The 21,503-nt window shown below is 62.1% G+C and overlaps 2 protein-coding genes across 7 annotated transcripts in view; both read left to right on the forward strand.

The window, feature by feature from the left end:
• The window catches only part of PACS2 (phosphofurin acidic cluster sorting protein 2), a 55,866-nt gene extending 53,547 nt beyond the window's left edge, over positions 1–2,319 (forward strand). For 2 of the 6 annotated variants that reach the window (XM_047795138.1, XM_047795139.1), the window contains exons 22-24: positions 335–561; positions 763–876; positions 1,582–1,829. In XM_047795138.1, coding sequence (XP_047651094.1) covers positions 335–561; positions 763–876; positions 1,582–1,700 — 460 coding nt within the window. In that variant the 3' untranslated portion in view covers positions 1,701–1,829. Of the gene's footprint in view, positions 1–334; positions 562–762; positions 877–1,581 lie in introns of those variants that run through there. The other 4 variants (XM_047795135.1, XM_047795136.1, XM_047795140.1 and 1 more) reach the window with 3 other exon arrangements.
• A 15,195-nt stretch (positions 2,320–17,514) lies between these two features.
• TEX22 (testis expressed 22) lies at positions 17,515–20,880 on the forward strand. Its single transcript, XM_047797558.1, has 3 exons — positions 17,515–17,574; positions 19,871–19,953; positions 20,058–20,880. Exons 1-3 carry the CDS (start codon positions 17,515–17,517, stop codon positions 20,287–20,289), a joined length of 375 nt encoding a protein of 124 aa, XP_047653514.1. The 3' UTR covers positions 20,290–20,880.
• The last annotated feature ends 623 nt before the right edge of the window (positions 20,881–21,503 follow it).

Consider the following 21,503-nt stretch of genomic DNA (forward strand, 5'->3'; position numbering starts at 1 on the left):
TGTGGGCGCACACAAGCAGAACCAGCCCAGATAGGACGGCCGCACGGTCAGGGGCCGTGCCTCAAGGGGTGGTTGAGCTGGCCCTCCAGACGCCAGCGGCAGCGGGGCGGGCCCCGGGCCCGGACACTCCTGGACGAGCCCAGCACCGTGACGACGCCAGGGCCGCGCGCAGGCCGGGCTGTCCCAGGAGACCCGTGCGGCCCCCGGCGGGCTGCAGGTTGGGGTTCCCTCTGCTGGTCAGCCGCTGCAGGCGGGCACCCCCTCCCTGTGCCCGCCTCCGGGATGCTGATCACCTGCTGAGGACGGAGGGGTGAGCCTCCCTCGTCTTTCACAGCCAGGGCGTCGGCGCCGAGCTGATGGGGCTGCAGGTGGATTACTGGACGGCAGCCCAGCCCGCAGACAGGAAGAGAGACGCGGAGAAGAAGGACCCACCCACCACCAAAAACACACTCAAGTGCACCTTCCGGTCTCTCCAGGTCAGCAGGCTGCCCAGCAGCGGCGAGGCCGCGGCCACGCCCACCATGTCCATGACCGTGGTCACCAAGGAGAAGAACAAGAAGGGTGAGGTGGGGGAGGTGGGCCGGCCGACGGGCACACGGAGGGGCAGCCGCGCCGGGCCTGGGGGCGGCCTCCGACTGGAGCCCGAGCGAGGCGACCTGGTGGGCGGGCGGGTGGGCGGGCGGGGGTCCGGGGCCGGGGTGAGCCCGCTGGCCCCTGGCCCTGGAGGAGCGGTGGGAGGACAGCCTGGCCCCTTTTCCCTAGTGATGTTCCTGCCCAAGAAAGCCAAGGACAAGGACACCGAGCCCAAAAGCCAGTGCATCGAGGGCATCAGCCGCCTGATCTGCACGGCCAAGCACCAGCAGAACATGCTGCGGGGTGAGCTCCGGGGCCCCGGGGGGCGGGTCCAGGCCGGTCCCATAAGAAGCGAGGCCGAAGCCAGGGACCGCTGCTCTTGCGAAGCTGTGGTCCTGCCGCAGAGCGCGTTCCCTCGTTTGAGCTCACTGGGAGGCGGCCCCTCGTGTGCTCAGGACAGCTCTTCACGTTCCGAGAAGCGATGTCTCAGTCCTTTCCGCTCTTTCTTTGGGAACGTGCCTGAGGCACGAGCAAGTTCCCGGGCTAGGGCTCGAGCCCGCGCCACAGAGGTGACCATGCCAAACCCTTAACCCAGCAGGCCACCAGAGAACTCCCTTTCTGCTTTCTTAAGAAATTTACGTATCTCAGACTTTTTCTAGAGGATACCCTGCAACTGACCCATTCGGAAGGTGGGGCTCTGAAGACTTCTCTTTCACGAGCTCAAGGCTGCCTGCCGACCGCAGTGGGCGGGAAGCACCCCAGCCCTCCTGGGTTGACTTTCTGGTTTCAAGCTGGTTGGCAGACCCCGGCTGGCACGGGGCGGCGGGGCGGGGGTGTGGACACGCAGCTGCCCCAAGGCCGGGGAGAGGCTGGCCGCCGCGGGAAGGGCCGGCGGCCGGGTCAGCAGGCTGGGCTGGGCCCTCCCGGCCCGCCTCCCCGGGGCCCCCGCCAGCCCGGCTCTGCTCCGGGCCTGGTGGGCGGCGGGGTCAGGCGGTCTTGTCCCCACAGTCCTCATCGACGGGGTGGAGTGGAACGACGTCAAGTTCTTCCAGCTGGCGGCCCAGTGGTCCTCCCACGTCAAGCACTTTCCCATCTGCGTCTTCGGGCACTCCAAGTCCCCCTTCTAGCCCCGCCGCCGGCACGGCCTCGCCAGCTCCCCGCCCTGCAGCCCCGCGGCGACCGGGACCGGGCGCCGCGAGGGCTCAGCTGCTTCCTGGTTAACGTTTCCGTTCACGCGGAGACAGACCCTCGCACACGCAGAGACAGTCTTAAGTATGAACACGCCGGCGACCTGGAAACGAACGGGGCAGCTGCCCCCGGGCCCGTGACGGCTCCGCTTATTAACCAGAGTGTCGGGCAGGGCTGGGGGTCAGGGGGACAGTGTCAGAGGGGGGGGCTTGAGAATCATGGAAGGCGTGTTTCGGCCTCAGGACCCCGCGCCAGCCCCCCAAGATGGGTTCTCGCCTTCGCCTCCTGTCCTGAGAGCTCCCTGCTTCCTCGGGGAGCTGGGGTCAGGCGCACAGCCACGCGGGCCCCCAGGCACCGAGCCGGGGGCCCCGAGGCCCGAGGCCAGCCTTCTGCTGGGGGCGTCCTGAGCAGAACACAGAGGCCAGTCAGCCCAGCCCTGGGCCCCAGCTCCGCCCTCTCGTGGTTCCCAATAAACTCCAGCCTCGTGGGGCAGTGGAGGCTTTATAGGAGCGGATATTTCTAATGCTTTTAAATACATGTTATAATGTAGCTGCCAAACAGACATTGCTCTTCTGAAGTCCCAGCAGCGCCTCAGGGCTGCGGCCGAGCCAGCAGTGCTGCCCCGCATCCCAGCCCCGCAACCCCCGCCTCGCCCCAGTGGCTCGCTCCCGCCGTGTCCTGTAAGCACCGCTGTGCTGCCAGGCGTCCCCACCCCACACTGGGCCAGCCCAGTGGGCCTCCGCAGCTGCCCCCACCCCGGCCTGCCTGCTGGCTGGGAGGCCTCCGAGCCTGGCAACCAAGTGTGTCACCTGCCACACTAACGTGGCCAGACCATAGGCGCTCCACCGGGGCCGTGGGTGTGCGCAGCCTGGCACCTCACGGGCCAGGACCTCGCCTCTCTAAGCCAAGCTCCTCAGAGAGAGGTTTTGGGTTTGGGGCCCATGTGGGGACAGCTGTGCGCGCCACCTCCCCAGGCAGCAGGAGAGGGGCATCCTGACCCAGGGTCCTGCCCAGTGCCCCTGCTCCCCAACAGCCCTGCACTCCAAGACTCCGCAGGAAGAGCCTGCCAGCTCCTCCCCCTTGTCAGCTGTGGCCATAGGACACGGGGACCCCCCCATGGGGCTGTGAGCCCCCCAGGCTGCACTCAGAAAAACAGTGCCAGACGCAGCACCGGCTGCAGGCCTTTCCGGTTCCTCTGGAGGACGGGCCTCGCCAACAGCCCGTGGCACAGCGGAGTCCCACTCGGGGCTGAAAGATAGCCCATCTCTCTTGCCTGTGACCTAGCTGCTTACCTCCTCCCCCAGGCGGCTACACAAAGTCTGAGTGCCCGAGACACTGGGTCCCAGTGGCAGAAAGGATTTGCATGTGACCTGGGACCAGGGCTCCTGCCCCTCCCTGGGAAGCTCTGGGCAAGGCTGCAAGGCGCTGAGGCCACCGCCTCGGGGGCGGCCTGGGCGGGTCCCCCGTGGCTGCTGCGCTCAGAAGCGGCCGCCTCGGGACCTGGAGCCTCCCCACCCTCACTCCCGCTGCTGGGCTCAGGGCCGTGTCAGAGCTCGTTTCCTTTCCAAAGGTCACGCACAGCGGGAAGAAGCTCTGGTTGAGACGCCCATGCCGGGCCCTCCGGCTGCAGAGCTAGTTTTCATTAGAGGAAGGGGCCAAAGTGGGGCTGTCCTGTCCACCGTGGCTGGGAGCTGCCCTCCTCCCCGCTCCCCGGCTTCTCGTCTGTGCCCCTGTGCCCACGAGGCGAAGACGCCCGCCCCTCTGCTCCGGGGCCCGCCCGCCGCACTGCTCCTGGACCGGGAGCTCGTGCCACCGGCCCCGGCCACCCCAGCTCCCGCTGGTGCCTCAGTGTCCCCATCAGCTGAACGGGGATGGTCTCGCCTGCCCCGCCTACCTCATGGAGCTGTTCTGAGGGTTCGTGTAAGAGCACTTTGTCTCTCAGAGGACGATGACACACAAGCCAAAGCTGTCTGTGACTGAGCCAGGGCAGCCATGAGCACAGGGAGGGTGGCGTGGGGCACACGTGAGGTATGTGGGCCCCAGACGTGGCCCCACAGGACAGGAGCAGCCCCCTCACAGCCGGGGTCTCAGCCCAGTGAGTGACCAGAGGCAACTGGGACTCAAAGGTTAAGCCATCAGTCACCTTCAGGCAAGGCCAGGCTCCTTGTGGGCCTGGCGGCACAGTGTGGGCAGGCCCTGCCCTTGCTCAGGCCAGATGGAGGCCAGCTTGCCCGGTACCTGGGCCACTGCTTCCTCCTCCCTCGTGTTGGTCCCCTGGGCCACCGTCTCCTCAGGGCATGCAGGCCAGTGTCCTGAGTCAGTGTCACGGCCACAGCTCTGTGCAGGGATGGCCTCGGTCCAGAGCCGAAGGCCTCTGGCAAGGCTGGCGGGACCAGAGCCGCCTCTCAGTCCGAGAGGAAGACCCGACTGGCCTTTGTCCCCGAACAGACTCCCCACGACAAGACCGCGCCACGCGCTTCCAAAGGCCAGTTTCCTGAGCCCCACGCCTGTCCCTCTGCCCCCTTCTCACGACCTGTCCTGTCCTGTCCTGTCCTCCAGTGAGGTGGGAAGACAAGGGCCTGGCAGGGGCCAGGGCTGGGCTTGGGGCGCCCTCCCCGAGGGTCTGACCCTGCAGGCCAAGGGGGGCCACTGTTCCGTCCTGCAGCCCCCACGCGGGTCTGCGCGTTGCTTGGTTCCTAGGATGTACGTGTTGCTAGTTTGGTTTTTTTTTTAATGGAAAACAAGATTAATGTAAATAGCCTTTTGGGAAACAAGAGTCTAACCCGTCCCGTATGTGACCACGTGGACTATTTAAGGTGCTGATGCGAGACTAATAAAACCGGGAGCACGCCTCCAGGTCCTCCCCGCCTGTGTGTGATTCCTGCCCGGCCGCTGCCGTCCCCAGCCCGGCGCCCGCGCGCCGCGGGCAGGCGCACACCCGAGGGGCCGGGGGTCGCGGCGCGCCCGGCTGGGGGCGTGGTCTGCGCGGCGAGGCCCGCCCCCCCCCCCGCCCCCGGCGGCCGCGGAGTCTGGACCCGGGGCTGGAAGGGGAGCGGGGTGCGGGGCCGGCGGGGCCGAGCCGCGGGCCCCGGGCGGGGCCGCGTCCGCGTGGCGAGCGGAACCTCGGGCGCGCCTGACCGTCGAGCCCGGACGCAGGCGCAACGCGGGCCGGAAGCGGAAGCGGCGGGCCCTGCAGAAGCGGAAGTCCCGCCCACCGCGATGGGCCCGCCCCGCCCCCTCCTCTCGATCCAGGGTACCCCTCCCTCCGGCCGGGTCCCGTCCGTGCCCACCTCTGCTCCCGCGCCCCTGGCTCCAGCCCCAGCGTACCTCACCCCGCCATGTCCTTCGCGGGTGTGCCCCGCTCTCCCCTCCCCGCCGCCCGGTACCCTAGTGTACCGCACCTCCTTCGCTTCAGACTCCTTGTGTACCCCACCTGCCCGCCGCCTCCGTACCCCCAGTGCATCCCGCCCCGCCCCCGCTGACCGCTGCACCCTCAGCAGTTTCCTCCGCTTGACCCTCCACTGTGCTTCCCCCCGACCCCGGCGCTGCCACCCGCCAGCGGACTTCTCCCGGCCCCATGGAGTGGAGAGGGGCGGCTGCGGCCTCCTCGCGTGGACCTGCGGGCGGGGTGGTGCGCGGAGCCCGGCTTCGGGGTGTGGCTTGGGGTGGCGTAGAGGTGAGGTCACAAGGGTCTGGAGGAGGGAGGCGGGCAGTGCCTCCTTTCTCTCTTGGTGGCCTGGTCATTCTTCCTGAGAAGTCACCCCAGAGCCTCGGAGGGGGAAGCCAAGGATCTGGAGCCATGGTGGGAGAGGGGGCTTCCCTGGGGGAGGCTGCGGGAGGGCAGGGGGCTGCTGCAGCTGCTCCAGCCTGGGGTGACCATGTCGTGAAAACCAGCCGCAGGAGCTGGGAGACCCAGGCCACCCAGTGTGGGGGACCTTTTGGGGCTCACTGGCTGAGGTCCACCCAGCACTGTCTAGCCAGTGGCTGGAAGATGAGCCCAGCAGACCCTGACGCGGCTTCCCTCTGCCTGAGGGGCCCAGGTAGGTGGGGCCCTCCCCCCAGAGCCCCAGAGGTGCAGCTGAACAGCCCAAGGGGCTGGACATGGATGGCGTGAAGCCCTGGTTTAAGGCCCTCAAGGGGAAGAAGCCAGAGTCGCGGCTGCCTGAAGTGAACGGGCAGCCCTCTGCCCCGCCAAGCCCAGCGATGGCCTGGGGCCAGCCCAGTGCCCAGAGCGGCAGTCAGCACATGCTGCAGACTCAGGACTGGGTAAGCTGAAGGAAGCCGTGGCCTCTGCACCCCTGGAACCCCCAGCACTGGCTTGGGGGGTGTGTGTGGGTGGAGATGGGGCCTCTCAAGCTGGCGGAGGTGCCGAATGGCCTTGGGTAAGAAGCAGGTGCTGAGGCGAGGACCACAGAGCGTCAGCATTCTCCTCCCTAGAGCCCCGAGTGGAAACCAAGGTGGGTGTGCACCCCTCCTGCCTCCCACCACTGTGGCCACCCCAACCCCAGGCGGCACCAAGCTGGGGGAGCCCAGGCAGGGGAGCTCTGCCCCCACGGCAGGGACCATCCTCCTGACCAGGTAGGTGAGTAGTCAGTCAGCAGGAGGAATTTGTCACCAGAGGTCATGACCAAAGACTCCTGGAGCTCTGCTGCGTGACAGCTCCAATCTGGAGGCACCACCGTCTCCCCCCAGTGAGCATGTGGGCAGCTGCCCCGCTGCTGCGCAGCCGTGAGCAGACGGGATACAGCTGCTGTTGCCCCAGGGATGCTTCCTGGGCAAAGGCTCCCTGGGGGGCGGGGGTCAGGGCCTGGCCAGATGGAGCTGGGCTGTGGCCAGCCGAGTGTTCGGTGTGCGCACACGCGTGATGGCAGGTTGAGAGTAAGAGGTGGCGGGGGAAAGCGCGGGCTCCGTGCACCCCACCAGCCGCGCCCCCGCCCGAATGCCTGTGGGGCACCTTTGGGGGTGCTGGGGGACCAAGCGAGCAGACCGTCGGCTTTCGTGAGGCCGGCATCCCGGGACAGGTCGTCCAGGATATAAAGCACCAGCGAGCTGCCTGTTGGGCTGTCACGGGCAGGAGCCACTCCGGAGGGCGCGGGACCTGGGGACATCCCGCCTGGCCTGGCAGCCCTCAGGCAGGGGCCACCTGCTGTGTCTGCAGTTCTGAGTGGTGGGTGGGTGGGTGGCTGTAGGTCGGGGGTGGCGGGAGATGGGGGGCAGGTGGGAGGCAGCAGAGCAGGAAAGGCGCGCCAGCGGGAAGCTGCACGGCGAGGGCCCAGGCCCGGCCCCATCTCTGCAGGCTCCTGGGGCCGGGGCGTCCCTGCCTGGGGTGGGGGTGAGGGGGCTCCCCACACCCTGGTCGCCCCTCTGGTGTCCTCCCACCTCTTCCCCCTCGGGGCTGCAGCCCCTGGGGCAGTGTCAGCCGCTTGCTGCGGCCTTGAGGTACACAGCAGGCGGCGCTCCCCGGCTGTCCCGCAGGGAGTCTTTCCCCGTGGCGTGGGATCATCCTCCGGGTCTCACTCTGGCCCCTTGTCAGGCCTCGTCCTTCAGGGACCAGCCTGGGCGACACGAGTCAGCGGCACTGTTCCCTTCGCCCCTGTCCCTTCCCGGCCCAAGCCCCGTGGACGCCGCCCTCCTCTGCGGCGGCCCCCAGAAGGGCAGCCACATCAGGTCTGAGGAGACCCCTCCCGACAGGCCTCTGCGGAAGGCTGGGCGAGCCCGTGCCCTTCTGCCCGCGACCTGTCCTGCTGGAACGGCCACAGAGGGCGCCGAAGAAGGCAAGAACCACAGGACGGAGTTGGGCAGGAGGGGCCGGCCCCATGCCGGTGGGCGAAGCTGCCCTGGCTCCTGAGCCCCGGTCCCCGGTGCTGCTGCTCGCTGCGTCCTAATCCCCACTTCAAATGTGAATTAACAGTGCAGGGCGCCGGACATCTGAAGGAGACCTCTCGCGAAGGAGCGGGAAACACCTCGGAAAAGGGGCATCAGAGGGAGCACAGGCCTGGCAGAGCAGGGCAGCGGTGGGGGGTGTGGCCGCGCCCAGGGTGACCTGCGCCATCTCAGAAGGATTGGCCCTGCAGCCAAACGACAGGGACCCGGAAGGGAGCCCTGGGGAGGCGGCGATGCGGGCACCACGGGAGGCACGTGACCGTGCCAGGTCAGTGCAGAGACGGGGCCAGGCAGAGGGTACAGACAACCATTCAGAAACCTGTAGCCGCTACGGATGTAATCAACTGATGCAGAGGACAGGCGAGTGGAGAAGGCACACTTGTTTGTTGTTTTCTTTCTTTTTTCTTTTTTTTTTTCTGTCGACTGTACTTGCGGCATTCAGAAGTTCCCGGACCAGGACCAGGGATCAGACCCCTCCCACAGCAGTGACCCAACCTGCTGCAGTAAAAACGCCTGAGCCTTCACTCACAGAGCCACAGGGAGACTCCGAAAGGCACGTTCAACAACAGGAAGAAACCTAGCAGGACTCATGGAAACCTGAGAGAAACTTTAGGACACCCCGAGGTGTTAGCGGGAAACTTGGCAGTGGGAGAGACCGCGTGCTCTTGGAGAGGGAGACCCGCCGGCGGAGAGGGTTGTCCCAGGCCTGTCCCAACCCAGTGACGTCGCAATGAAGACACTAAACGCTCGTCTTCCTTTTTCGACTTGGCAAATGGTCAGGTGGAGAAATAAGCGAGAATAGGTCCGGCTCTAGCAGCTATGACTTCATGTCAAACTCGTCCGTCATCAATGCGACGGGGCCCTGTCACGTGACGCCTGCGCAGCAGCACCGAATGGGGACCTAGAAACTGACCCAGATGCCCACGGGCACTGCGTGCAGGCTTCGACGGCATCTCGGATCGCGGAGGAAGCGTAGACGGGGTGATGAGTTGTGCTGGGACACTGGGAGCTGTCTGGACGCCGTCCCTCGCATTGAGCGAAGAAAAAGAAAACCACAAGAGGACTAGGAACTCCGGGCAGATCCCTTTGTGACGGTGGGGAAGTGGCGGCCTTTGGAACCACGCTTCAGAGTCCAGAAGCTGTAGAAGCAAAGATGGACACGTTCAACCACGTGGAAAACAAACTCTCATCCGGGCAAAATACACACCACGAGCAAAGTCAAAATAACGGACACGGTTGCCCAGACTCTCGAGTGGCAGCAGGCAGAGTCCAGATACGTGGTGCTGGGAACACGGGCTGTCTCCAAGCCAAGGGGTGGAGTCGGGCTCTCGCCTGAAGCCGAGGACAACAGTTCCCTCGAGACGGATCAAAGGCATACACCTTCGCGCGAAAACGGTGAAACTTCTTGAAGAAAACCGGGGGAAACTTTGTGACGTTGGGTTTGGCAATGATTTCTTGGGTGTGACACCAGTGGTACAGGTGACAGGAGTCAAAGTAAAGGGGACTTGATCGAAATTTAAAAATTTGGTCGTCAAAAGACGGTATCAACAGAGGGGACAGTCAACCTGTGGAACGGGGGAGAACGTAACTGCGAGGCTTGGGGTGCTGACCCCCCAGTCGTCAGAAATCTGAGCAAAACTTTAGAGTTTGAACCTCTGCATCCAAAGTTCCACGTGCAAAAGCTCAAGCAGCACAGACCGTGAAGTATTATAGCACACGTTTTTTTCTTAATTTTTATATTTTTGTCTTTTTGTCTTTTCTAGGGCCGCACCCGCGGCATGTGGAGGTTCCCAGGCTAGGGGTCGAATCGGAGCTGCAGCCACCGGCCTACGCCAGGGCCACAGCAACGCGGGATCTCAGCCGCGTCTGCAGCCTACACCACAGCGCACGGCAACGCCGGATCCTTAACCCACTGAGCGAGGCCAGGGACCGAACCCTCAACCTCATGGTTCCTAGTCGGATTCCTTAACCACTGCGCCACGACGGGAACTCCCAACACGTGGGTATTTTTTAAAAATCCTTCTAGAAGCAGGTGCATGCAGTTCACACCCATGTGGTCCACGATTCAGCTGTCCTTGCGAATTCCATATCCGCTAAGGGATTAATGCCCTGAGTATCTAGAGAACTCTGAAAGCAACAATGGCAACAATCACTTGATTCAAAAGTGGGCAAAGGGCACCCCCGTTGTGGCTCAGTGGTAAAGAACCTGGCTAGGATCTATGAGGTTGCAGGTTCGATCCCTGGCCTCGTTCAGTGGGTTAAGGATCTGCTGTTGCCGTGTGCTGCGGTTCCACATGCCGCAAGTGTGGCCTGAAGAGAAAAAAACGGGCCAAGGACTTGTCTCTCCGTGGTGCAACGGGATCAGGGCGTCTTGGGAGTAGTGGGACACAGGTTCGATCCCCAGCCCAGCCCAGTGGGTTAAGGATCCAGCATTGCCACAGCTGTGGCTTAGGTTGAGACTGCAGCATGGATCTGATCCCTGGTCCAGGAACTCCATATGCCAAGGGGCAGTTCCATTGTGGCTCAGATGTAACCAAGCCAACTAGCATCCACGAGTAATTGGCTTTGATCCCTGGCCCCGCTCAGTGGGTTAAGGATCCAGCGTTGCTGTGAGCTGTGGTGTAACAGGTTGCAGACACAGCTCGGATCTGGTGTTGCTGTGGCTGTGGTGGAGACCAGCAGCTGCAGCTCCAATTCGACCCCTAGCCTGGGAACTTCCATGTGCCGTGGATGCAGCCCTAAAAAGACAAATACCAATAATTTAAAAAAAAGAACAAGGTGAAGATGTGGGGAAATCGGAACTCTTGTCTGCGGCTGGCGGGAACGTAAGATGGTGCAGTCGCCACGGGGAGCAAGACGGAAGGTCCTCAGGGGCGTAGGCACAGCACCGCCACGAGCCCCAGCAGCTCTAATTCTGGCCAGACGTCTGCAAGAGGCAAAGGCAGGGACCCAGAATCCTGCTCATCCACGTTTGCAGGAGCCCTGCTCACGGTCGCCAGAAGGTGGATGCAAAGCAAATGTCACTGACGGGTGAATGTGGGAAAAACATACAGCGGGGTGTCATCCAGCTTAAAGAGGAAGGACGTTCTGGCACCTGCTGCAGCACGGATGCGCCTGAGGACGAGGGCTGAGTGAGCTGAGCCAGACCCAGAGGGACAGTCGCTATGTGGCCACTACGTGAGGTCCCTGGTAGTGTCCACCTTCGAGACAGGAAGTAGAACGGTGGTGTCTGGATGGGGAGTTAGAGTTTCATGGGACAGAGGCTCAGTGTGGGGAGAAGAAAAGTTCGGAGTTGAGAGCGGTGACGGTTGCACAACAGTGTGGAAGCACTTAGGCCAGTGAGCTGTGCGTGTAAAAATGACTGAATGTATATCTTGTTATGTGTATTTTATCACAGTTTAAAAAAAACAATGGGGGGGGGGGGAGTTCCCGTTGTGCCTCAGCAGGTTAAGGACTCAACACGGGTGTCCGTGAGGACGTGCACTTGATCCGTCCTCGCTCAGTGGGTTAAGGGGCTGGCGATACCCCGAGCTGCAGGTGCAGCTCGGATCCCGTGTGGCTGTGGCTTAAGCGGGCAGCCGCAGCTCCGTTCTGCCTCTAGCCCGGGACCTTCCGTATGCTGAGGGTGCGGCCCTAAAAAGACACACCCCAAAAGAGGACCCAGAGACTGTCTGCTGAGGCACAGCTGCCTGTGGAGGAGAAGCAAAACCAGCCCCTTCAAGTCCCAGACAGCAAGCTTCCCGGCAGCCAGCCAGGTCGGCCTGGCACAGAAGGGCGGGCCTCTGAGCGGGAGCTGGTCCCGAGCTGTAAGGAAACAGCAGTGAGCTCGAAGTACAGCGGAGGCGGAGGGGACCTGGAGCACAGCCGGCGCCGGTGCGCGTCCCTGAAGGCTGGGAGGGAGGCGGTGCAGGGCCTCGATGGCTCTGGTGCTCCAACCGCCAGTCCTGCAGGGCTCTGCCAGTCTGGCCTGGAGACCACAGCCTGGGCCAGCTGGGGCCAGCAGGTTGTACGAAACGGAGTCGCAGGCCGTCCCGTGCAGACCTCCCCTCGAGGAAGCACCGGGTGCGGCCGGAGCGCCCAGCGGGCCACGCACTCCCGGCTGCGGGAAAGGGGCAGACGGCGCCCAGAAGCTACAGGCCTTTTGCCGAAGGAGAGCCCCGACTGACCGGAGAGAGAACTAAATGCTAGGAGGTGTCAGGGACACAAAGGAAATTAAATTGACAAAACTAGGAAAGGCCAGGGGCGGCCTAGGTGCCGGCAGCGGGGTCGGCGCCCCTGCTGGTGCGAGGGCGGCATGGCACGCCGCCTCCGGGCGGGATCCGAGCGGGATCCGAGCGGGAGAAACGCCCCTCGTCCATCCGGCAGCAGGCGCCCGGTGGTCCGGGCCTGGGGGTGGTTAGATGACGCGCCCGATGCTTCAGGCGAGAGCAGAAGGGCAGTGACCCCATGAACGAGCCCCTGGGAATCCACACGGAAAAGTCTCAGAAGCTAAGGGAACAGCAGGTGGAAAGCATCCTGGCCGCTCTGGGGACTCCCAGCAAAGAGCAGCCCCGTGCCGCTCGTGGTCACTGCCCACGTCTGTCTGAGGCAGGGACCGAACCGGCTCCCGGCGCCTGGGGTGGACCGGGAGCCTTGCTCCAGACCTTATCAATAGGTTTTATTTCTCGGGGAAAAGATCCGAAGCAGGCGTGGCATTGTTCATGTGGGGGGGCACATTCGCGGGTTCTAAAATATCGTTTCCTTTACAGTCTCCTCCCCATTTCAAACTAAATGCACACATGAGGCCAGGCTGCGGTGGGCCAGGTCTCTCACGGGTGGGTCCCTGGGTGCAGACCTGGGGCCCCAGGGAACTGTAGCTGGCTGCAGGGGCCTCTCCTGTGGTTCGCCCAGCCCTCCCCTCACCTGCAGTGGCCCAAGAAAGCCCAGCCCTGCCAGAGCTGTGGGTGGGGTGCAGCACCCGGAAGCTCGGGGGCAGCCCACAGTCGCGTTCAGAAAGAAGTAGCCAAGCCGTAAATCTGTAGCAATCCCATGAGAAATCCCACACGCACCATCCCAGTGCTTTAAACATGCCAGTCTCAGCAAAAAGGCATCACGTGACCAAAAGAGCAAAGAAAAAAGAGGCGTAGCCTTGAGCAGCACAGTCATCGCTGGGTGTGGCCGGCTGGGCGGGCACGTGGATGCTGAACTCGGCGAGGAGAGCAGCAATCGCCTTTTCTTTCCGCTGGAACCTAGGGGGTTCAGCAACACCTCCTGTCCCCCTCACCCCTGAGCAGGGCGGGAAACCTGTCTGGGGAGCAGATGCCCCAGGGACAGAGACCCCGAGAGGTGGGAGCAATGAAGCGGGAAGGTGGACAGCAGGTGGCCGAGTGGTAGCCGGCATCACAGCTGCCCCTTTAGAGAGACCGCTGTCCCCGTCCCACGGGAGCGCGGAGCGGGGCCCTGAGACGGCCAAGGCAGCACCAACCCGGGAGGTTAGAAAGACGTCCCCGGGGGGCGGGGGGGAGACAAGCGTCCCCTGCCCCTGCGTATAGCACAGAAAGGAGTCCGCTTTTCCCAGGGAACGTGCGAAGATGAAAAGAGCTCCTGGTAAATAAACGGAGGAGAACAGAGTTTAGACGTGCGGCGGAGGGACCGGGAGACGGGGAGCCTGGCGCGAAGCGGGAGAAAGACGAGAGGCTGGAAGGACCACCCAGCGGGCCCACGGCGCAGCCGAGCGGGCACGGGGGTCCTCGCCAGAGAGCCGGCGGGATGGAGCCCCCGGGGCCAGCGCCACGCACCAGGTGGGGGTGCCTTTACCACGGGGTCTCACCGCATGGGGAGCAAAGCAAAGTCCCTGAATCCTGATGATCTGGATTGTCTTACAAACTGATTTTCTTCTTCTCTCTCTCTCTCTCCCTCTCTCTCCCTCTCTCTCTCTCTCTCTCTCTCTCTCTCTCTCTTTTTTGCTTTTTGGGGCCACACTCGTGGCATATGGAAGTTCCCTGGCTAGGGGTCCAACTGGAGCTCCAGCTGCCGGCCTACACCACAGCCCCAGCAATGCCAGATCAGAGCCGCCTCTTTGACCTACACCACAGCTCATGGCGACACCAGATCCTTAACCCACTGAGCGAGGCCAGGGATCGAACCTGCATCCTCACGGATCCTAGTTGGGTTTGCTACCACTGATCCACGCCAGGAACTCTCACACTGGTTTTCAAACACCTGAAGACACGAATAACAAAGGAAACTCTAAAGTGGTCCCTGGTGGCCTAGGGGCTGACGATGTGGTGTTTTTACTGCTGTGGCGCAGGTTCTATTCCAGCCCCGGGAACTTCTGCACACTTCGGGCGCAGCCAGAGACGAGTCAGGCAAGGTTCACGCTGCCCAGAGCGGCCACGTGTACGTAGGGAGCCAGCATCCCCGGACAGCAGTGCTGCGGAAGGCGAGGAGGGGCCAGAGCCAAGGAGGGGCGATGCGTGAAGCACGGGTTGAATGCCCTGAACGCGCAGTAAGCACGTCCAGCCAAGCCGCAGACTTGACGGCCCTGGGAGGAAGCACCGCGGGCTCTGGCCTCCGGGACCGCGGTGCGGGGACCCTGTTCGCCACGTTTCTGTCCCCAGCGCCCAGGAGGGCACAGGACACAGAAGACATACTGTGCTCAAGGCGTGTGTTCTGAATACAGGACGTTGCATATAAACACGAGGAAACCGTGTCCTGCTTGGAAATCTACTGATAAAACTCTTGTCAGTAGCAGGAGGAGGGAGCTCACGTGATTCTGTCCTGGGCGTCGAAAAATTCCCTGCCTGCCTGTCGGCCACCTTGGGAAACAGACGAACGTAGGAAGACCTGGGCCTTTCCGTGAGCTGCGGAGCGAGCAGGGCCCGCGGCACACGTCGTCCAAAGGGCCGCCCAACGTTCAAGCGGCAGGCGGGCATCGTCACTGCAGTGAGACGGCTGGCCGGCAGCGGGAGCCGGTGCCAGAGTCGGGAAAGGGAGTGAGCCGTGAGGACCTAAAAGGAAAAGATGAAACGGTCACTGTTTGCAGTTGACGTGTTGTCTAAAATCCACGCAGACCGATGAAAGTAAAAGACCAGGCGCAAAAGAGGGAGACTGGCTAAGTGATCCCCGATGCAAACGTGACAGCTTCCAATATGCTGAAAATAACCAGAAAATGCAGAGGAAGAAGGGAGGGATCCCTTCCCTTCAGCAGCAGAAACCACGGCTCCTAGAAGCAAGCAACCTGTGCGTGTGCGATACCCGCACGGAGGACGCTGCGAAACGTGACTCACCGGCCGAGGATGCCCCGGAAACCTGTCCCGTGTTATTGGGTGGGAAGGCTCAAGGCGGTGGGCGCTTTGGGTGTTTTGGCTGTGCCCGCAGCCTGCAGAAGTCCCAGGCCAGGGATTGAAGCTGAGCCACAGCAGTGACATATGCCACCAGTGGACTCCATGTTTTCAACCTTCCAGAATTCCCCCAAATAACTAATTCAGGCACTCCTGATTTAAAAAAAAGAAACACTTGGAGTTCCCTCAGGGCTCAGTGGGTTAAGGATCTGGCATTGTCACTGCGGCAGCTCTGGTTCTAGCTGTGCTGTGGGTTTGATCTCTGGCTCAGGAACTTCCATGTACTGTGGGCATAGCCTAAAAAAAAAAAAAAAAGAAAGAAAGAAGAAAGAAAGAAAGAAAGAGAGAGAGAAAGAAAGAAAAAAGAAAAAGAAACACTTTTCATGAATTTTGAAAACTTTATCTTAAAAGTACATAGTGTTTCCAGCGGTGAATTTCTGTTGTTGTGTAATAAACGTCTCCATAATTTAGCTGCTTGGAATTAAAGAAGTTTCATAATAATTTCTTCAGGAGCTCCCTGGTGGCTCAGCAGGTTAAGGATCCCAGGTTGTCACTCTAATGGCTTGGGTTGCTGCCTGGGCACTGGTTAAATCCCTGGCCAGGAAACTTCCACATGCCGCAGGTGGATCCAAGGGGCGGGGGGGGAAAAAAAAGCATTTTAAAAAATAAGAGCAGGGCGTTCCCGTTGTGACTCAGAAGTAACAAACCTGCCTTAGGACCCATGAGGATGCAGGTTCCATCCCTGGCCTCGCTCAGTGGGTTAAGGATCTGGTGTTGCCGGGAGCTGTGGTGTAGGTCACAGACGTAGGTTGGACCCTGCAGTGCTGTGGCTGTGGTGTAGGCCGGCAGCTGCAGCGCCGATTCTACCCCTGGCCTGGGGACTTCCACGTGGCTCAGGTGTGGCCCTAAAAAGCAAACAACAATAATAACAACAGCAACAATAGATAAGAGCAAGGCCTTGGTCCCAGCGAGGAGACCCACAACCCAGCACAAACAGTCAGGACGGATCGGATCCCTGTTTAAATTGGGGGGTTTGCCTTATGCTCCGCATGGCACCGCAGAGCGGGGGGGCGGACTTTCCCATGACTGGTATTGGGGTGACTGGCTGTCCATTTAGAAAACCACAGCTGTCTCACCACTCCTCTCACGCACACACTGTTAAAACCAGACCGCAGGGGTTCCTGCCGGGGCGCAATGGGACCAGGGGTGTGTCTGCCGTGCTGGGACCCAGGTCTGATCCCTGGCCTGGCAAAAAAGAAAAAACAAACAAAAAATTCTGAAGCACAGAGCACTGGGAGAACGTGCCTGTGTTTAGAATCTGTGTGGGAAATGCCCACTTTAGGCCAAATCCAGACAGGAAAGTTCCGGCCAGTAGAACTGCTGTTTGAAAGGTTGGTACGATGGGAGTCAAAGCGTTACAGGACCGTCCGGAAGAAAATATCAGTAATATTTAAGATATTCAAACGTTCGCCAGCCAGAATCTTTGAAGTTTGCTTCAGAATAACAACAAAATGCTTTTTAAAACTGAGCAGAAAAGTGGGTAAAGGGTGTGGACGTAGAATTCATAAGAAGGAGACCGAACGGGCCAGGACCATAAGGACAGGCCTGCCCGGCGTTGGTGAGGAGGCGAGGAGGATGATAACTCCGCGTTGTTGGTCTGTTCTTCTTTCTTTCCTTTTTTTTTTTTTCCCGTCTTTTTAGGGCCGCACCCACGGTATATGGAGCTTCCCAGGCTAGGAGTCCACTTGGAACTGTTGCTGCCAGCCTACACCACAGTCACAGCCACAGCCACAGCCATACGGGATCTGAACCGCATCTTTGGCCAACACTACAGCTCACAGCAACGCCGGATCCTTAACCCACTGAGCGAGGCCAGGGATCAAACCTGGAGCCTCATGGATACGAGTCAGGTTTGTTACCCCCAAGCCGCGACGGGAGCTCCGGGCCGTGTGTTTCTGTTGCCTTCACACTCGAGCGATGCTTTGTTGTGGGCAATTGCCCCTTGGCCTTCCTGCCTCCAGGGAGGCTGGGCCCCCAGGCGGTGCCAGCTTCTGCCCCTTTGTGAGCACCCTGCTTTGTAGGCTCCGGAACGTGGGCTCTCTCTCCTCCTACAGCGGTTCTGAGCTCTCCCCACCCTGCCCTCTGTGCCAGCCGGCTGCCTTTCCTACTCCTGCCCAAGCCCTTCAGTCTGGACCCCTGTTCCCTCCGGGGGTGTGTGCATGTGTGTGTGTGTGTGTGTGTGTGTGTGTGTGTGTGTGCGCGTGCACGCGTGTGCATGTTCTCTGTTCTCTTTTTTTCTGAAAACTGTCTACGTGATTGACTCTCCCATTTTCTCATATTTTGGTAACTGTTTTCTTTTGTTGGTTGGTTTGGCTGCACCCACGGCACTTGGAAGTTCCCGGGCCAGGAACAGACTCCGAGCCACAGCAGCGACACCGCGGGTCCTTAACCCGCTAGGCCACCAGGCCCTCCTTGTCACCTGTTTTCTGTATCAGATTTCTGTGATCAGCATTTGCTGTGACGACGCCCTGAGGCAAGCAGCTCCAAAATGTCCACGCTGCTCAACCACGGACTTTGGTTCCCTGCTCGCAAGTCCGCGGGCAGCAGGGTGTGTGCCCCTCATTCCCGGAGGCCTCCCTGGGGGCTGCGCTTGTGCCGTGTGGTGGACACTCGGAGGCCCACTCGGTCTGCACAGGCAGAGGTGCCCCGGCAACATTCTGTGGATTGCCGGGCGCCAGTGGGCAGGGTGACCCCCTCGAGCAGGAACCACTGTGCCATCGCGTATCAGAGGGCAGGCTTGGGTGTCATTACAGGAGGGGTGGAGCGTTTGGGCAACAGTCTCCCGCACCCTCTCTAGGGGTCTTAACTCGGAGCTGACTCTTTTCTTCCTTGTTCAGCTGCACCCTCAGCATATGGCAGTTCCCAGGCCGGGGATCAAATCAGAGCTGCAACTTCGACCTCTGCCACAGCTGTGGCAACGCCTGGGGATTGAACTGGCAGTGCCACAGAGGCAAGCCGGGTCATAAAGCCACTGGGCCCAGCGGGAACTCCTGACACCACGCTTTTCATTTTAAAGAGCTCACCCCTTCTCTGAACGGCCCTTTCCCACACCCGCTCGCCTGGTGGAGAGGACAGGACCACAGTTACGGGGGAGGTGCCGTGCTTTCTTTCGCTCCCTGTCACAGCTCCTTGGCCTCTGGCTGGTGGTTTGGGTTCTGTGCTTCATGCAGAGGCTTCCTCCAGTGGGGGGGCTGCTGTCAGTCTGCCCTGCCCAGTGGGGCACCAGGGCTGGTGGAGGGCTCCCTGTGCCAGGGCAGCCTCAGCAGCTGTCCAGTACCCTGGGGTGTGATGGGCGGGGTTCTGACACCCCACCTCTTCTCTGGGGCTGGTCTCTTCCCCCAGAAAGGACCCTCCTCTCCTGGGTGGAGGGGACACAGCCGGGCTGCCACCGTGGTGGGTGCAGAGTGGCGAGGAGGCTGGGAACGTCACTTTGCTTTTTGGCTTAAACAACAGAAGTCTGTAGTCTCACAGTCTGGGGGCTGCAAGTTCAAAGTCTAAGTGTCAGCGGGTTGGTGCCCCCCGAGGCTGAGGGGGGCCGTGCGCCGAGCAGCCTCCGTGGCGGCAGACAGTCGCCTCTCCCTCCATCTCCGCACACCGTCTTCCTTCTATGTGCATTTTTCGGGTCCAAATATCCACTTTTTTTGCCATGCGAACCCTTTTCAAGTGTATGGTTCAGTCGTGGGAAGTATATTCACGCTGTTGTGAAACACATCTCTAGAACTTTCTACCTTGCAAATTTGAAAGTCTCCCCGTTACACAACCCAACCCCCACCCAGCCAGCCCCGGCAGCCATGGTTCCATGCTCTGACTCCAAATCCCACGGGGTCCCCGCTAACTCCTGTGAGCAAACGAAGCAGTGTCTGTGCTCTTTGGTGACTGGCTCTTCCCCGCAGGGTCTCTGAGGGGCACCCATGCTGCTGCAAGTGTCAGAATGTCCTCCTAAGGCTGGGTCACACTCCATTGTGTGCATTGCCCCTTTAGGCTTATTCCCGCGTCTGCTGACGGGCGTTTGGGTTGCAGCCACTTTTTGGCTACTGTGAACAATGCTGCTGCGAACACGAGTGCAGAAATATCTTTGAGGCTTGCTTTCAGCTCTTTGGATGTACACCCAGAAGTGGGATTGCTGGATCGTATGGTAGTTCTATTTTTAAGGTTTTGAGGAATGGGGATTGAGTCTGTCTTAATCCTCTTTTTATTTTTAGCATCCCCCCCACCCCCCGTGTCCTCCCGGAGGTAGCCTACCTGGGGAGGAGGGGTCCCACGGGAGCACAGCGTGCTTCTGGCCTTTCCCAGTTGGGAACCTCTCCCAGCCTCCTCCCTCCTGGGGACAGCTCTCTTTCACGGACGCCCCACCCACTCTTCTTGCGTCCTTATGGACATCTGAGCCGTATTTTTTCGCCTACACCTCTTTACTCTCATTTTAGAGGGGCAGGGGGGCGGCTGAACTTTGGGTCCCACCTCCTTTGAGGCACACACAGCCTGAGTGCCTGTTCTGGGGGCCTCCCCAGGGCGGGCATGGGGGCCAGGTCCAGAGGGCCGCTTCTGCCCAGCCATGCCTGGGCAACCAGCTGCATGGACTTCACTGCCTAAGGGGTTGACAGTGCACACAGAAAAGCAGGGAAGGTGCCGGGGCCAGGGTGTCCACGCGCAGAGCTGCTGTGCAAAGCCACGCGAGGCCACAGGACCAGAGGCTGAGGTCCTGCCTACTCACCGGTGCTGGCTGGGGGAGAGGGGCGACCAACTCAACGTTGGAACGCGCCCCCCTGGTGGGGAGGGCGACGAGAGTCGGTGGGTGCGGGGACCCCCAAAGGGTGGCCGGCACGGACCCCTGACTGTCCCCGCAGGTGTGCGAGCCGCAGGAGAGCAGCTACCCGAGCCGCCGCTGGAGCCTCAGCATCGATCAGCGCCGGCGGCAGGCTCTGCGGGGCGCCAACGACGGCGGGTGGACAGAGTCCCTCAGGGTGCGCGGGGTGGGGCGCGCGGAGGGTCCGGCCCCCGCCCCGCCCCCGCCGCGCCCCGCCCGTCTGCGCCCTCCCGGCCCCGCCCTGGCCCGCTGCGATCCCTGACCCAGCCCTCCCCGCAGGACCTCTCGCAGATCGCGGCCCGGCTGGTGTCCGAGGACGTGGACAAGGACGTGCTCCTCCCCCATCCGCCGAGGACCGCCGAGTCCACCAAGGCCTTCCAAGCCGCCTTGGTCCAGAGTGCGCCTTTCCGGCACAACGTGACTTTGGAGGCCCAGGCCTCGAGGTCTCGGCCCTCTTAAGAGCCCACTCAGCCCAGTGTCTGTCTGCCAGCGCCTTTCCTGTGGGTTCTGGGGAGACAGCCTGCCAGGTCTGGGCCGCACGTCCCCTGTGCCCCATCACAGCCCACCTGACGGTCACGACCAGCCAGGGAGGAGGACACAGGCCCCGGGAGGGCGTCTGGCTGCCCCGCCTCAGAGCTCGCACCCCGGAGGCCTTGGAGGCCCCCCGGTTGGTGTGACGTGTGCAGCCCAGCCTTCAAGAGGCTGTCCAGAGACGCCTGGGGGACAGTGCAGTGGCACCTTCCGGGATGGCCCCCTAGGCTGCCAGGGGCCATTACCCTGGGGATGAGCAGCTGTTGGTGGCCTGGGAGGGGTGTGGCTCTTGGCGCCTGGACCACCTCTCACCTGGCCTGGGTGGAGGGAGTCCGGGCTGAGGTGCGTGGCCCCCTCGGGAATTGGGCACCTGCCTGCGTGGAGCAGAGGTGTGCAGGGACCAGCAGTCTTCCAGGAGAGTGGGGTTTTGATGTCATGAGCCGCCTGTACTGGTGCCTGCCCGCGGGGAGCACTGGGTCTCACTTTGGATCTTCGGGAGGCCCACAGGGGCACACGGACCTTGGGTGATGCTGTGATGGGGGGAAGCGGGCGGCAGGGAGGCTTCCTGGAGGAGGCGGTCCTCCTTGCCTGTGCACCACGAGTTTGGTGGGCAGAGGGCCTGGGGGAGCTGTGAAGGTGTCTGGCTTTGTCTCCGTGTTGAGGGGTGGGTGGAGGGTTTGGGGGTCGGTGAGGCGGGGGCTGCGTTTTGGGGAGACCGAGCTGGAGGGGGCAGGAGGTGGGAGGAGGGGGGGAGGGAGGTGATCTTAGGCTCCCAGCCTCGGCCCGCAGGGTGGGCGTTTCTTCCCTTGGACTCGGCGCCGGACCGGCAGGGGGCTGGGGGCAGCGTGTGTGGTCAGCTTGCGGGGGGCGCTTTAGGCCAAAGGAGGTGATCCTCCCCCGGGCCCAGGGTGAGGGCAGCGCTGGGGGTCCTGCGTGCACTGGCTAGTGGGCAAGGCTGCCCCGCCTGGCCCCTCGCAGACCGGCTGCGGAGAGGCTGCGACCCGCCCCGCTGCCCGTCCCTGCCTCTCGCTGCTCCTCACTGTGAGGCCGCAGAGGTCCTTCCCTAGGAAGACGTCCAAGGTCACGCCGCTGGGCCCGCCACCTACCCCATTCTGTCTGGAGTCCCCTGGGCATAATTTTGT

This window comes from Phacochoerus africanus, chromosome 9, assembly GCF_016906955.1.
Source record: "Phacochoerus africanus isolate WHEZ1 chromosome 9, ROS_Pafr_v1, whole genome shotgun sequence".
Lineage (NCBI taxonomy): Eukaryota > Metazoa > Chordata > Mammalia > Artiodactyla > Suidae > Phacochoerus > Phacochoerus africanus.

Coding starts and splice junctions, on each gene's coding strand:
- TEX22 (XM_047797558.1), top strand. CDS start 17,515: ATGTCCACGCTGCTCAACCACGGACTTTGGTTCCCTGCTCGCAAGTCC. Junction 17,575..19,870: donor GCAAGTCCGCGGGCAGCAGG/GTGTGTGCCCCT, acceptor CTGTCCCCGCAG/GTGTGCGAGCCGCAGGAGAG. Junction 19,954..20,057: donor CGGCGGCAGGCTCTGCGGGG/CGCCAACGACGG, acceptor CCCGTCTGCGCC/CTCCCGGCCCCGCCCTGGCC.